This window comes from Saccopteryx leptura, chromosome 2, assembly GCF_036850995.1.
Source record: "Saccopteryx leptura isolate mSacLep1 chromosome 2, mSacLep1_pri_phased_curated, whole genome shotgun sequence".
Taxonomy (NCBI): Eukaryota; Metazoa; Chordata; class Mammalia; order Chiroptera; family Emballonuridae; genus Saccopteryx; species Saccopteryx leptura.
Window position 1 is genome coordinate 75,959,890 of NC_089504.1, and position 16,438 is coordinate 75,976,327.

Here is a 16,438-nt window from a genome sequence, read left to right on the forward strand (position 1 = left end):
AACAATGTCACTGCAATCAATTCAATAAAAAATCAATTAAAAAAGAAGGAGCCCTGGCCGGTTGGCTCAGCGGTAGAGCGTCGGCCTAGCGTGCGGAGGACCCGGGTTCGATATCCGGCCAGGGCACACAGGAGAAGCGCCCATTTGCTTCTCCACCCCTCCGCCGCGCTTTCCTCTCTGTCTCTCTTCCCCTCCCACAGCCAGGGCTCCATTGGAGCAAAGATGGCCCGGGTGCTGGGGATGGCTCTGTGGCCTCTGCCTCAGGCGCTAGAGTGGCTCTGGTCGCAACATGGCGACGCCCAGGATGGGCAGAGCATCGCCCCCTGGTGGGCAGAGCGTTACCCCTGGTGGGCGTGCCGGATGGAGTCTGTATGACTGTCTCTCCCTGTTTCAAGCTCAGAAAATGAAAAAAAAAAAAAAAGAAAAAAAAAAAAAAAAGAAGGAATTAAAGATGCCAGTATCTACAACTCTTTTCTCTTGTTCTAGTGGCTTACCCACAAAGGATTATTTCAGAGTCCACCTTATTGTATTTTAACTTAAGAATGAGTGTTCTAGGAGCTGAAGAGAGAAATGGAGCCATTGAAAAAATTCCAAGCCCTCATATAGCTTTACCAGTGAATAAAAACAAGCATTTAAGGTGGTGGCGCAGTGGATAGCTTTGATCTGGGACGCTGAGGACCAAGGTTTGAAACCTGGAGGTCTCCAACTTAAGCACGGCCTCATCTGGCTTGAGCACATGTTCTCCAACTTGAGCATGGGGTCACGGGCTTGAACGTGGGATCATAGATATGACCCCATGGTTGCTGGCTTGAGCCTACAGGTTGCTGTCTTGAATCCCCAGATTGCAGGCTTGAGCCCAAGGTCACTGGCTTGAGCAAGGGGCCACTGGCTTGGCTGGAGCTCCCCAATCAAGGCACGTAAGAGAAAGCAATGAGTGAACAATTAAAAGTGCCACAACTACGAGTCAGTGCTTCTCATTTCTCTCCCTTCTGTCTGTTTTTCTCTCTTGCTAAAAAAACCCTCAAATCAAGAAAACCCCCAAACATTCAAGAAATATATAATTGTAGTCTTACATGAACTTCACCAGAGAATGCAAAAATCTTAATAATGTGCTAAACTGACAAATCTTGGTACTAAACTGCAAGGATACAAGAAGATAGTTATAGCTAGTCTCACTCATGGATACAGATACAAAAATATTATATAAAATATTAGCCACGTGAGTGCAGCAAAATATAAAAGCTTTTATATAATAAATGTCTAGTGAGTTTAACATTAGAAAATCAATATAATTTAACTTAATTAATATAGTTAACTTGATTATGTCATATGTTTCTTGTATATGTGAATAAAATTCCTAAAAATCCCTGCTATTTGAGGAAAGTGATTTTCTATAAAAATTCTGTGTATGTGTCTGTGTGTATCCATATTCAAGAATATATAGTAGTTAATATTAGTGACTACTTGACCTCTGCATTAAAACTGTGATTGCTAGATCAGAATTTCATCTCCATTTTGAAAGATCTTTATTTAATAATGGTCCAGTATCATAAAGTTAAAATCTCATCAAAAAAAGTCTAGTAACTCCTAACTAATCAGCCATTAATTTTTTCAGTTGTGCTTTTTTTTTAATAGGATTAAAATCAGGCTTATAGGGAATTATGGGCATGTTCTTCATTTTCTGTAATGGTATTTGGAATTATTGCACATTGTCAGTTAATACTATCAGTAGAATTGTATTGATAGAATGGGAATCAAAGTCACGTTTTCTAATAAGTAGACTGATGATACTTCCTGAATACTTGATTTTATGTTATTTTAATAAATGCTGTTTGAAATAAGTGCCATCAACTAGGATTAGCATCTTTTGAATATAGACCTTATTCTGTTTTTATTTCAAATTGTTGGGTTTCCTTTGGGGTTAACCATGTAATTGCTGTTTATTCATTTAAAGTATACATAGTAGTCTAAGTGGATGATTAAAAATTGGAGGTCATGTATTTGTAAATCAAGAAGGCATATAATGCAATAGTGAATTTGAATTAATGCTGGTACTGTTGACTGCTTGAAAGAAGGGATCTATCCTGTAGAATCATAATAGTATCGTATACTTATGGTCATTTTCTTTTTTATTTTACTCATGATCTTAAAAATGCTTTCACTCCTAAATCCATAGTGTCATTGTAAAAACTGTGAGTGCTATCTGCTGGTTGTAGCAGTGCTGGCACACTTTTACTCTGGTACCCAGCTTTCTTATCTATTGCTTGCAGAATGAAAATGTGCAAGTAATGAGCTTCTGTATATTAAGACATTTCCTACTTGAAGAAAATATTTTTTACCTGACCAGGTGGTAGCGCAGTGGATAGAGTGTCGGGCTAGGACACAGGGGACCTAGGTTTGAGGCCCTGAGATTGCCAGCTTGGGTGTGGGCACACCAGCTTGAGTGCTGGGTCACTGGTTTGAGCGTGGGGTCATAGACATAACCCCATGGTTTCTGGCTTGAGCCCAAAGGTCACTAGTTTGAAGCCCAGGGTTGCTGGCTTGAACCCAGGGTGCCTGGCTTGAGCAAGGGGTCACTTGCTCTGCTGGACGCCCCCCAGCATCCCAGTCAAGGCACATTTGAGAAAGCAATCAATGAACAACTAAGGAGACACAATGAAGAACTGATGCTTCTTATCTCTCTCCCTTCCTGTCTCTCTGTTTCTATCTGTCCCTCTCTCTGACTCTCTGTCAAAAAAAAAATTCTTAAGAGTTCATGTGTTGTCAGATATAGAATAGTAACTTTATGAATGTGAGGATGTGAAGAGAGGATTAAATTTTGTTCTTCATCCTTTGTGGACTATACTGCTGGGTACTTTCTAAACTAAAATCTTTTTATAGAGAATTATATTTGGAGTTTATAACATTCTCACTCAGATTCCAATGATACCTTTTGAGTGGTTAGGGAATCCTTGGAAGCATGTACAAATAAGCATATTTATATTGTCTTATTCAGCCAGAATAAGGTTTTGCTAGTGAGGGAAAGTTGGAGGAAATGGGGCTTTGTCAAAGACATTAAGTGAGAATGAAGAATCAACATTAAGTACTGTGGAAAATACCTTCGATATGTGTTTTAACTTTATGTTTGAATTTTTATAAAATTCAACTCTGATTTCTGAGTTTAGTTGGGAAAGGAAATTGAGAAATTTAAGTAGAAGAGTTATTATTATTATTTTTCAGTAGTACAGCAAAGATTTGAAAAGTTAAAAACTGGAGAGAAAATAAAACAGCCATCTAGTGGGTGCAACTTGAAGAACTATAGCATAGTTATAGTACCAGGAGCTCACACAAAAATCTCTCATGAGTCATTATTAGGCATGCAGCCCAATCATTCCTTATCACACAAAGGAGCTATATCTACTTGTATTACTAAATATTTTAAAATAAAATTTTAATGAGAGGGGAAACATTATGTAAAATAAGTAGTTGAACTACAGCATTATGTAAATATCTTCAGAGGTCATTTGAGATAGCATAACATTTTTTTTAGCATAATATTTTAGTAAGCTATACACATTTCTCTTGTGATTTGTATTACTCAGATTTTCAAAATTATAAACCTCCAATAGTGCTTTTTATTTATTTTTATTTTTATTTTTTTTTGTATTTTTCCGAAGCTGGAAACAGGGAGGCAGTCAGACAGACTCCCGCATGTGCCCGACTGGGATCCACCTGGCATGCCCACCAGGGGGCGATGCTCTGCCCATCTGGGGCGTTGCTCTGCTGCAATCAGAACCATTCTAGCTCCTGAGGCAGAGGCCACAGAGCCATCCTCAGCGCCCGAGCAAACTTTGCTCCAGTGGAGCCTTGGCTGTGGGAGGGGAAGAGAGAGACAGAGAGGAAGGAGAGGGGGAGGGGTGGAGAAGCAGATGGGCGCTTCTCCTGTGTGTCCTGGCCAGGAATCGAACCCGGGACTTCTGCACCCCAGGCCGACCTCTACCACTGAGCAAACCGGCCAGGGCCAATAGTGCTATTTAAATACATGTTTATTCTGAGTCATTGCTGGAAAATATCTAGGCCTCTCTTGCCTATGTAAATTAACCTGTTTTTCTGGTTGAAACACAGATTTTACTTATTGTCTGTTATAGAATAAATTTTAGTCATTGTAGGCTTATACATTTTATTGATGCAAAAATGAATTATTTTCCAGGAGCAAAATAATGCTGTACAAAGCATGCAAGAGAAAGTAGAAAAATTAGAAGCTGAACACATGGACTGCACTGACCATTTACGGCGTCAAACAAATGAGCTTGAATTTAGCACTCAACGAGAGGAACGCCTTCGAAAAGAATTTGAGGTATATTTCTCATTCTTTTGTACATATATTATCCAGTCAGTAATTTCAGGTCAGGGAAAGGTTTACTGTGTGATAAAATGTGAAACTGTTTTCTTTTAGCATTTATTTATTCTTAATATTTGGCTTTTTTGAAAACTTTTGTATCTGAGTAAATTATATTTTGGCCTGACCAGGTGGTGGAGCGGTGGATAGAATGTCAGACTGGGATGTGGAGGACCCAGGTTCAAAACCCCGAGGTCACCGGCTTGAGCACAGGCTTACCAGCTTGAGCGAGGGTTTGCTGGCTTGGGCATGGGACCATAGACATGACCCTATGGTCGCTGACTTGAGCCCAAAGGTTGCTGGCTTGAGCCCAAAGGTCACTGGCTTGAAGCCAAAGGTTGCTGGCTTGAGCCCAAGGTTGCTGGCTTGAGCAAGGGGTCACTTGCTCTGCTGTAGCCCCCCAGTTAAGACACATATGAGAAACCAATCACTGGCCCTGGCCAGTTGGCTCAGTGGTAGAGCGTCGGCCTGGCGTGCAGAAGTCCTGGGTTCGATTTCCGGCCAGGGCACACAGGAGAGGTGCCCATCTGCTTCTCCACCCCTCCCCCTCTCCTTCCTTTCTGTCTCTCTTTTCCCCTCTCGCAGCCGAGGCTCCATTGGAGCAAAGATGGCCCGGGCGCTGGGGATGGCTCCTTGGCCTCTGCCCCAGGCGCTAGAGTGGCTCTTGTCGCAACAGAGCGACGCCCCGGAGGGGCAGAGCATCGCCCCCTGGTGGGCAGAACGTCGCCCCCTGGTGGGCGTGCCGGGTGGATCCCGGCCGGGTGCATGCGGGAGTCTGACTGTCTATCCCCGTTTCCAGCTTCAGAAAAATACAAAAAAAAAAAAAAAAGAGAAAGCAATCACTGAACAACTAAGGAGCTTCAACGAAGAATTTGATTCTTCTCATCACTCTCCTTTCCTGTCTGTCTGTCCCTATCTTTCTCTCTCTCTCTGGCTCTGTAAAAAAAAATTATATTTTGTTCCTACTTATTAAAATCTATCTGCTTTTAATATTAATTCTCATGAAATATTTGGAAAGTGTTAGGGTAATTGTTTACTTTATGAGTTAGAGAAAGCAGTACAGGAAAAGATTTTGTATAATATTAAATTTTAATTTTGTGGTTTGAATCATGAATACTGCTGCATGACTGTGGAATACTCAAGTAAGGCTAGATGAGAAAGGAGCATCAGTTTACAAATGAAAAATAAAAATATTTTTATGAGTGATTAATACTGATAAACATTTTAATTAATCTTGAGAAAAATGGAATGTATTTGTTAATTCTACTTCTTTTTTAAAATTCCTTTTGCTTTGTGGAAATTTAAATATTTTAATAAATAATGAAGTTTGTCTTAAACATAATTTGTAATTGTTACTAGGTAAATTAACCTTTATGAAGAGTATTTACTGATAAAATGGTAGAAATATTCTCATTAAACTCATGGCAGTTATTTAACATTGTTTTGGGATGTATAGCCAAAGAAATATGTAAAGGCAAGAATAGCAATAAGAATTACAATTTTTGGAAAGAAGGAGGTATGCTTTTAATTATTGTAGATATGTTTATAATTCTGACTAGTCAAGAAAATCAACTTTAAAATTATTAATACTAGTAAGAATATTCAACTAGGAGACCAGAAAGAAAATAATATGAAGTAATTATATTTAAATTCTTATATACTAGCAATAATTAGATAATAAATTAATAAGTTTTCTTTACCACAGTAACAAAACTAGGAAGACAATTGACAACAAATACATTAAAGATTTTAAAATTTGAGAGTCTTCAAAGAAAATGGCACGACATTTTGTGAGCACTTAATATTTGTAAAGACCAGAATCCTCCCTGGATTATATTATGGGTTAAACCAGTTCTAATGAAGACTTCAATGGAAATATATTGGGAAGACAAATTCTAAAATTCATGTGGAAGACTAGAGAGCCAGATGACAATATTAAAACATTTTTCTAAGAGTTATGAGTGGGGACTTATATTACCAAAAGTGAATACATACTGTGAAGCTTCAATAAAGTATCAATTGTTGTTTTTGGTTGTATGTAACAGAAACCAACTTTGGTTAACTTAAAAAGAGAATTCAGTGAAATATGGGAATCTGCCTGACCAGCCAGTGGCGCCGTAGATAAAGCATTGGCCTTGGATACTGAGGATGCAGGTTTGAAACCCCCAGGTCATGGGCTTGAGTTCAGGCTCACCAGCTTGAGTGCAGGGTCGCCGGCTTGAGAATGGGATCATAGACATGAACCCATGGTCGCTGGCTTGAGCCCAAAGGTCACTGGCTTGCAGCCCAAGTTTGCTGGCTTGAGCCCAATGTTGCTGGCTTTAGCAAGGGTTCACTGGTTCAGCTGGAGCCCCCAAGTCAAAGCACATATGAGAAAGCAATCAATGAACAACTAAGGCGCTGCAAGTATGAGTTGATGCTTCTCATCTCTCTCCCTTCCTTTCTGTCTGTTCCTGCCTGTCTCTCAGAAAAAAAAAAAAAAAAGAGTATGGGAATCTTATTCACAGAATCAGAAGGAACACTGAGGAGGAATCAGGCTCAGAAAGTATGTCTCCAGAGGTCTCTGGCGCAGAAATGATGGATGAAGTTGGGGTAGACTGGTGTCAATAATTTTCATTTTTCTGAAAATTTTTCAGGATTTAAATCCCAGGAAGAAAACATTGATTGAAATAACTAATTTGCCTTAAATAAATACCTCTTAATTTTAAAATTAAAGCCCAAATTAGAAACTCTTGTAGAGAAAATCAGGGTGCTGGTATCATAAAAAGGAGAAAAGATTTTTCAGTGCTGAAAAGTACAATAACTGTAAGATCAGACTTTCTTTTTTTTTTTTTTTTCATTATTACTACTTTTTAAAAATTTTATTTTTTCATCTGACCAGGTGGTGGTGCAGTGGATAGAGTGTAAATCTGGGATGTTGAGGACCCAGGTTTGAACCCTGAGGTTGCTGGTTTGAGGCCAAGGTCGCTGGCTTGAGCAAGGGGTCACTGGCTCAGCTGAGCTCCTGGTCAAGGCACATATGAGAAAATAATCAATGAACAACTAAGACGCTGCAACTATGAGTTAGTCAATGCTTCTCATCTCTCTCCCTGTCTATCCTTCTCTCTCTCTCTCTCTCTCATTAAGAAGAGAAAAAAAAATTTCATTTACTGTTTACATTCAGTCTTATTTTGAATTCATTTCAGGTGCACAGTATAGTGGTTAGACAATTGTATACTTTCCAAAGTGATACCCTGATATTTCAAGTCCCCACCTGGCACCATACATAAGTATTACAATATTATTGACTGTATTCCTATCCTGTACTTTACATCACCGTGACTGTTTCGTAACTTCCAATTTGTACTTCTTAATCCCTTCATCTTTTTAAACCATACCGCTGTTCCCTTTCCCTCTGGCAAACATCAGTCTATTCTCTGTATCTATGAGTCTGTTTCAGTTTTGTTTGTTTATTTATTTGTTTTTTAGGTACCACATATAACTGAAATCACATGGTACTTGCCTTTCTCAGACTTATTTCACTTAGCATAATATCTTCTAGGTCTGTCTATGTTGTTGCAAATTGTAAGATTTCATTTTTTTTTTATGGCTGAATAATATTCCATTGTATATGTACTACCACTTTTTTAATCCACTTGTCCACTGATAGGCACATGGGTTGTTTCCATATTTTGCCTATTGTTAATAACACTGCAATAAACGCAGGGGTGCATACATTCTTTTGAAATAGTGTTTTGAGTTTCTTTGGATATATACCCAGAAATGGAATTGTGGGTCATTTAAAAATTTTTTTGTGGAACCTCCATATTGTTTTCCATAGTGGCTATGACAATCTGCATTCCTACCAACAGAGCACCAGGGTTTTCTTTTCTTCATATCACTTGCTATTTGTTGATTTATGAATGATAGCCATTCTGACTGGTGTGAGGTAGTATCTCATTGTGGTTTTAATTTGCATTTCTCTGATGACTAGTCACATTGAACATCTTTTCATAGGTCTATTGGCTATCTATATATCCTCTTTTACAAGTCTATTCAGGTCTGTCTACTTTTTAATTGGATTTTTTGGGTTTTTTGGGTGTTGAGTTCTATGAGTTCTTTATTACTTTTATATATAAACTCCTTATCAGATGTATTATTGGCAGATATCTTTTACCATTCAGTAGTTTGGAAGACCAGACTTCAATGGAACAGAATTGAAAGGTCAATAGTAGGCTTATAAAATATTTATAAAAATTTAGTATATTAAGATATTTCAAATCAGTGAGGATAGGAAAGATTATACAGTGAATTGTGTTGAAACAATTGGTTAACTATTTGAAACAAAATTAGGTTACTATCTTACATTATATACTAAAATAAATTCTAGTTGGATAAAAAGAATGAAATATTAAAAATGATGATAAACTAAGGAGGACAAAATTTAGATTAATTTTTCTGTTCTCATTGCTATATGATTTACTACTAATCAAAAAGTTTGGAGGGCCCTGGCTAGTTTGCTCGGTGGGTAGAGCATTGGCCCAGTGTGTGGATGTCCTGGAAGGGATCCCCAGTCAGGACACAGATGAGAAGTGACCATCTGCTCTTCTTCCCCTCCCTCTCTCTCCTCTCTTTCTCTTCTCTTCTTGCATCCAGTGGCTTGATTGGTTCAGGCATTAGTTCCAGATAGGGGTTGCTGGGTGGATTGTGGTCAGGGTGCATGCAGGAGTCTATCTCCTTTCCTCTCATTTAGGAAAATAAAATAGTGAAACATCATGAAGAAATAGATTTCTAGCCTTGGCTATGAAAATTAATGTCATATGTAAGTGAAACCCCTCACTACAAATAAAATAAAAAGACAACCAAATGAGAAAAATATTTACTGCAAAGGGTAAATATATTTCTATTTTTTTTCTTTTTTTAGTGAAGGAGAGAGAGAGAAAGAGAGAAGGAAAGAGAGGGAGGGAGGAAAGGACAGACAGGAAGTGAGAGAGATGAGAAGCATCAACTCTTCGTTGCGGCACTTTAGTTGTTCATTGACTGCTTTCTCATATGTGCCTTGATTGGGGGGCTCTAGCTGAGCCAGTGATGGCTTGCTCAAGCCAGCAACCTTGGACTCAAGCCAGTGACCTTAGGCTTCAAGCCAGCGACCTTTGGGCTCAAGCCAGAAACCATGAGGTCATGTCTGTGATCCCACGTTCAAGCCAGTGACCTTGTGCGCAAGATGGTGACTTATACCAACTATTACTCTGCTGTTTACAGTACACAAATGCCTCTGATGAAGTCACATATTCTTCTGTAACTTGTGGCATCCATGAGTCTGTGCATCGTCACAGAAGTTAGAACAGTAGCACAGTGCTGTTGGTGAAAGCTGTATAGCAGTTGCTTTATTTTATTATTATTTTTAAAGACTTTATTCAATTTCTAGAGAGGAGAAAGAGAGAGAGAGAGAGAGAGAGAGAGAGAGAAAGAGAAAGAGAAGTGGGGAGGAGAAGGAAACATCAACTCCCATACGTGCCTTGACCGGGCAAGCCCCGGATTTTGAACCGGCGACCTCAGTTTTCCAGGTTGATTCTTTATCCCACTGTGCCACCACAGGTCAGGCGCAGTTGCTTTATTTTTATGATTAATTTTCAGAATTCTATGGGGTTGATACTATTCTCTAATTTTAGAGGTGAGCAGCAGGTTAGGTAGTGACTCAAGACCCATCACATATGTGTAGCCCTGAACAAGAAGCGTCGTGTCAGTTTTTTGGTTATGTGACCTCTGGAAAGTCACTTCTCTCTCTCTTGAGATTTAGTGTCCTGGTGTAACAGAAGAAATACTTCAACAGATTATTTTCCTCGTCTTCAGGGAAAAGGCCACAGTAGAGCTATTAATAATAGAAGTTCTTCACAGTAATTACATAGAACCTATAGATGTTCTCCCAAATTTGGTACAAAGGGATTACATGTTAGCATATTGGGTGTTTTTTGTGAATGTGGCATAATGAGCTGGAGGACGGAATAGAAAGGACACACAATGGAAAGTACTGGAGGTGATGGGAAAGTTTTCACTTGGGTGGAAATGTGAATGCAGCACTTTGAGCAGAACCCAGTTGTGCTGGAGGTTCTTGCTGTTGCCCAGCTCTGCATGTCTATAAATACCTTATTTTTCAGAAGTCTTTTAAAAAAATTTATTGATTTTTAGAGAGGAGAGGGGATAAAGAGCGAGAGAGCAACATCACTTTGTTGTTCTACTTATTTATGCATTCATTTTTTGATTCCTGCATGTGCCCTGACCTTAGACTGAACCTGCAACCTCGGCATGTAAGGATGACGCTCTAACCAACTGAGCCTCCTGGGCAGGGCCCCATAAGTCTTAATAAAGGTATTTAACATTTAGCCCTGGCCGGTTGGCTCAGCGGTAGAGCGTCGGCCTAGCGTGCTGAGGACCCGGGTTCGATTCCCGGCCAGGGCACACAGGAGAAGCGCCCATTTGCTTCTCCACCCCTCCGCCGCGCTTTCCTCTCTGTCTCTCTCTTCCCCTCCCGCAGCCGAGGCTCCATTGGAGCAAAGATGGCCCGGGCGCTGGGGATGGCTCTGTGGCCTCTGCCTCAGGCGCTAGAGTGGCTCTGGTCGCAACATGGCGACACCCAGGATGGGCAGAGCATCGCCCCCTGGTGGGCAGAGCGTCGCCCCTGGTGGGCGTGCCGGGTGGATCCCGGTCGGGCGCATGCGGGAGTCTGTCTGACTGTCTCTCCCTGTTTCCAGCTTCAGAAAAATGCAAAAAAAAAAAAAAGGTATTTAACATTTAAAAAGGAATAGAGCCCTGGCCGGTTGGCTCAGTGGTAGAGCATCGGCCTGGCGTGCAGGAGTCTCAGGTTCCATTCCTGGCCAGGGCACACAGGAGAAGCGCCCATCTGCTTCTCCACCTCTCCCCCTCTCCTTCCTCTCTCTCTCTCCCTCTCTTCCCCTCCCACAGCCACAGCTCCATTAGAGCAAAGTTGGCCCGGGCGCTGAGGATGGCTCCATGGCCTCTGCCTCAGGCGCTAGAATGGCTCTGGTCGCAACAGAGCAACGCCCCAGATGGGCAGAGCATCACCCCCTGGTGGGCATGCTGGGTAGATCCCGGTCGGGCGCATGCGGGAGTCTGTCTGACTGCCTCCCTGTTTCCAACTTCAGAAAAATACAAAAAAAAAAAAAAAAAAAAGGAATAGAAAACAGGACTCGTACATATGTTGTCTACAAAAGACCCACCCTAGAACAAAAGATACACATAGACTGAAAGTGAAGGGATGGAAAAAAAGTATTTCATGCAAATGAAAATGAAAAAAAAAGCTGGAGTAGTAATACTTATCTGACAAAATAGACTTTAAAACAAAGGCTATATAGTAAGGGATAAAGAAGGTCACTACATAATGATAAAGCGAGCAATCCAACAGGAGGATATAACCGTTGTAAATATTTATGTGCCTCATGTAGGAGCACCTAAATATATAAAGCAGATTTTGATGGGCATAAAGGGTGAGATTAAAAAAAAAAAAAAAGGAATAGAGTTACAGTTCTGAATATACTTAGAATTTAGGAAAATTCATTTAGAAGTCACATGAGGATGCTATTAAACCCTATAATCATCATTAAAAACATTTTCATTGTCTTACAGGTGTGGAAAAGTACTAGGAAACAGTGATTTCCTTTTTGTTGACAAAATTCTTGCTAAGCTAGTTTTGACTCAGTCAAGGAAATGTCTAATACCTAAACTTAAGGATTTGTTTTGGATAACTCAGTATCGATTTTTTCCTTATAAAATATTTACTTGCCCAATTTATTTTTTTTTACTGATTGATGTTGCAAGTGTAAAATTGTATTGGAGTAGTTTTATTTTGTGGTTTTTCTTAGCTACTTGGCAAACACTTTGATGAGACCAAGTCTCTGCTTTTGGAGAATTTGAGGCTTTGAGGGTAGTCCACGTAGTCTCTTTTTATCCATTTTATACGAATTTTATAGGTGGACAAGTAAAGTCCTTTGACTTATCTATGATTCTTCATTCTTACACACCTTTAACTATTTTGCTCTATAATTTAGTGAATGTATTTTGTATTGGCTTTTTGCCCAGATGATGACATAATAAAGGAAAAGGTAAATTTCTAGAGTGCATTGTATGCTAGTTTTTACATTTAACTGTGGAGACGTTAACTACTAGAAATTCTAGGCACTTAATATCAGTGGTAATTTTTTAAAAAAGGATTCACATAATATGAGATAATAATAAAGAGAAAAACTGTTAAAATTTTAATTACTAGAATACATAATTTAATGTCAGTAATATCAGACTGAAGCAACGAATATAGCAGATATTTAGCCTAATAAATGTTTTAAACTTCAGTGAAGCTTTTTAATAGTTGCAGTTCATGAAGAAGTGACTTCTTTATGTGCCTGGGCCAAAGAAGTTTATATATTTGTATTTTAAATCTGATAAGCTATATACCATTGTGTGGCTTAATCATCCTAACGTTGATCAATGGTTTCTTAGATTAAAAAAGCAAACAAACTCCCAATCCAATTTTATAAATGTGGTGCTGGATACCACAGAACCAGGGGAAAAGTGAACTGGAAAAGAAATATCTATGGCTTTTATGAACCTCCTTACAACTAGGAGAGGTTATTTTTTATCATGGGAAATAAGCTTAACTCAATAAGAAAAGAGAAGATGCAAACCTAATTCTGAGAGAACTGAAGAATCTTGTGAAAATTACAGTGGAGAGACATTCTTTTCAAATAAATGCTGAATTGGTTCTGTCAGTCATAATCTATATTGTAGTAACATGAAAGGTAGAATGTAGTTCTTTTCTTTATATACATATTCTACACTCATCTGAAAAAGGAAAAGAAATTAGTCTTTTCCTATTGTTCATGAAGGCAGCTTCATCTGATTCATCCTTATAAAGCCATGATGTGTTTGAAGGAATTATTTTTAAATACCTGTTAGTGTTGATTACTAGCTATAAAGTAGGTGAATGATGAAATTGCTTGGGTTATATAGTAATTGCGCTTATAAGTATTATACATTTTTATATTTATGTTTATAATGGATTATCAGATTGTAAATTCATTAAATTTTTTTTTAATGCTGAAGGTTTTGTTTCCAGAAAACGTAAAGATGACTTTTAAAGATGCCCAATTGCCCTGACCAGATAGCTCAGTTGGTTGAGCATCGTCCTGAAGTGCAGAGGTTGCTGGTTCCATCCCTTGTCAGGGCACATACAGAAACAGATCAATGTTCATGTCTCTCTCTTTCTCCCTTCCTCTCTCTAATGTCAATAAAATAAACGTTAAAAAAATTGTAAAGAGTCTGATGGGCAGTGGCACAGTGGATAGAGCATCGGACTGGGACACAGAGGACACAGGTTTGAAACCCCAAGGTCACTGGCTTGAGCCCAAGGTTGCTGTCATGAGCAAGGGATCACTCGCCCTGCTATAGCCCCGGTTCAAGGTACATAGGAGAAAAAGCAATCAGTGAACAACTACGGTGCTGCAATGAAGAATTGATGCTTCTCATCTCTCTCCCTTTCTGTCTATCTGTCCCTATCTGTCCCTCTCTCTGACTCTGTCTCTGTCAAAAGTTAAAAAAAAATTAAATAAAAATAAACTGTAAAAATGCCAAATTAACTTATTACAATGCCAATTTAAATTTGTGGTCTATAAATTCTGTTTCTGAAATTTCCTATCTTCATTATCTGGTTTCTTTTATTATACCAAAAAGTAATAGAAACTTTTTTCCATTAAACTATTTTACAATTTGAATGGTACTAGTATACTTCATTATTCATTCCTGTGAAGAAAAAAATGTGTGTTTTCTAGTTTTTTGCTGTAGTCATTCCGCTGCCTTACTATGTCCATTCTGAAACGTTTCAGCTCTGATTGTTGCCACCTCAGTGAGTAACTTTGAGGTGTCTCTGCAAATGGCACAGTTAACCTGGTTAAGATGATGAGCAAATAGAGCTCTGAATATTTGTGCATTCGGCTATTTCTTGAAACTGCTGTAATTTTAGAGTGAGGATTGCTTTAAGTGAGCCAGTTTATTCAAAATAACCTAGAGAATTCTGGAGAACAAGTATTATTTGGCCCTCAATAAGACAGTTACAAGTTTTTTTTTGTTTTTTTTTTTTAAATTTTTTCTTTATTTTTTATTTATTCATTTTAGACAGGAGAGGGAGAGAGAGAGAGAGGAGAGACAGAGAGAGAGAAGAGGGGAGGAGCTGGAAGCATCAACTCCCATATGTACCCTGACCAGGCAAGCCCAGGGTTTCGAACCGGCAACCTCAGCATTTCCAGGTCGACGCTTTATCCGCTGCGCCACCACAGGTCAGGCCGACAGTTACAAGTTTATAGCAGAGAAGTATAAGGGGTATCCTTTCGAGGCAAGTCAATTTTCACCCATGATACAGGTCTTTCTTTTTTTTTAAATTAAGCTGCCACTATTGTTTTTTTTTTGATTTTTTATTTTGTTTGTTTGCTTTTTTTTTTTTTTTTTTTTTTGACAGAGACAGAGAGAGGGACAGACAGACAGGAAGGGAGAGAGATGAGAAACATCAATTCTTCATTGCAGTTCCTTAGTTGTCCATTGATTGATTCCTCATATGTGCCTTGACCAGGGGGCTACAGCAGACCGAGGGACCCCTTGCTTGAGCCAGCTCAAGCTGGTGAGCCTTGCTCAAACCTGATGAGCCCGTGCTCAAGCTGGCGACTCGTGATCATGAAACCGGGTCCTCCATGTCCCAGTCCAACGCTCTATCCACTGCACCACCGCCTGGTCAGGCATGACACAGGTCTTTTTTTTTTTTACCTTATTTAACATGGAAATACTTATAAGTATGTCAGCGCCTCTTTTGGCCTTGTAATAAGAGCTGAGGACCTAGTATGGTGTCCGGCATATTGTAGGTCCTATATAATGTTCCATTTTCCTTTTTGGTTGACCTATATTGTAAATATCAATGAGATTATCATGAAAGTTTGCAAACCTGTCCATTTGTTTTAAATAATTTTATAAACCTTTGTATAAAGTATCTTTTCCTTACTTAATAAGATTGAAAATAAATATGTTTGGATTTCTTTGAGGGTAGACTTCAGTGGATTGGATTTTCCTGGCCTGGAGGCCAGCTATTTACTTTCACACAACAATTCCAAGTCACTAAAGAAGCATTAATTTTGCTTCAGACTAGAATTGTTTTTCTTACATAGTGTGCTGGCTACATGCAAAATAAGAGAGCTACTTAAAAATACCCCTCATCTTCAAATATTAATGCCTTACTAAAGATTTAAAAAGTATGTGTTATATTTTATTGACCTGTTTTGTAAAACATACCATACTGTCATGTCAAATGACAAAATACATATGACTCTTTGAAAACTGTAGAATATTAATATTCAATTGTAGGACTGATATCAGTAATATTAATGTAAGTACATTCTCGTGTAGATGTGATACTTAGCAACTTAAAAATAGAATCTATTAAAGGTCAGACTAATTGAATAATATTCCTTTTCAAGTTCTTTGATTAGAACAAGGATGATAAATAGTAAAGGGCTCATAGATTTTTCTTAGTTATGACCTTCCCCTCCCAATGTATATGACTCAGGTTAAGTGGTGTGATATCATGGTGCTTCTTTTTTCAAATATATATATATACACACACTTATCAAATAGTTATGAGACTTTGACCCTTTAAGATGTCTTTCTTGGTAATAAAAATACTTTGAGATATTCGGTTTAAGGGTTCAAAGTACAGCAACTACTCTTTTTCTCATATACAGGTAGGGAATAAGTATTATAATCAATTGTTAATGCACATAGAATAAATCGGTTATGGTCATTAAAAATATAACAAAATATACTTACCACGAAAATAACCATTATAGACTTAATCAGTCTGATGATTTAGTCCCTTAGAATCATGTATTTGAAGGTAGATTATTACTATATTGGTTACTTGTAGAAGTGTCTATTAATGGAAATATCAGGTGATAAAATCTGGAAAAATAGTAAGATTCACTTTCTATTTAGATAGCCATTGATATTCTGGGGTAAACTCTGTGCAAC

General features: G+C 38.6%; 1 protein-coding gene across 1 annotated transcript in view; it reads left to right on the forward strand.

Moving 5' to 3' along the window:
- The window catches only part of CCDC171 (coiled-coil domain containing 171), a 395,587-nt gene that overhangs the window by 54,921 nt on the left and 324,228 nt on the right, over nt 1-16,438 (forward strand). The window contains exon 7 of the mRNA XM_066368208.1: nt 4,190-4,336. Within this exon, the coding sequence (XP_066224305.1) occupies nt 4,190-4,336 (147 nt within the window). The remainder of the gene's footprint in view (nt 1-4,189; nt 4,337-16,438) is intronic.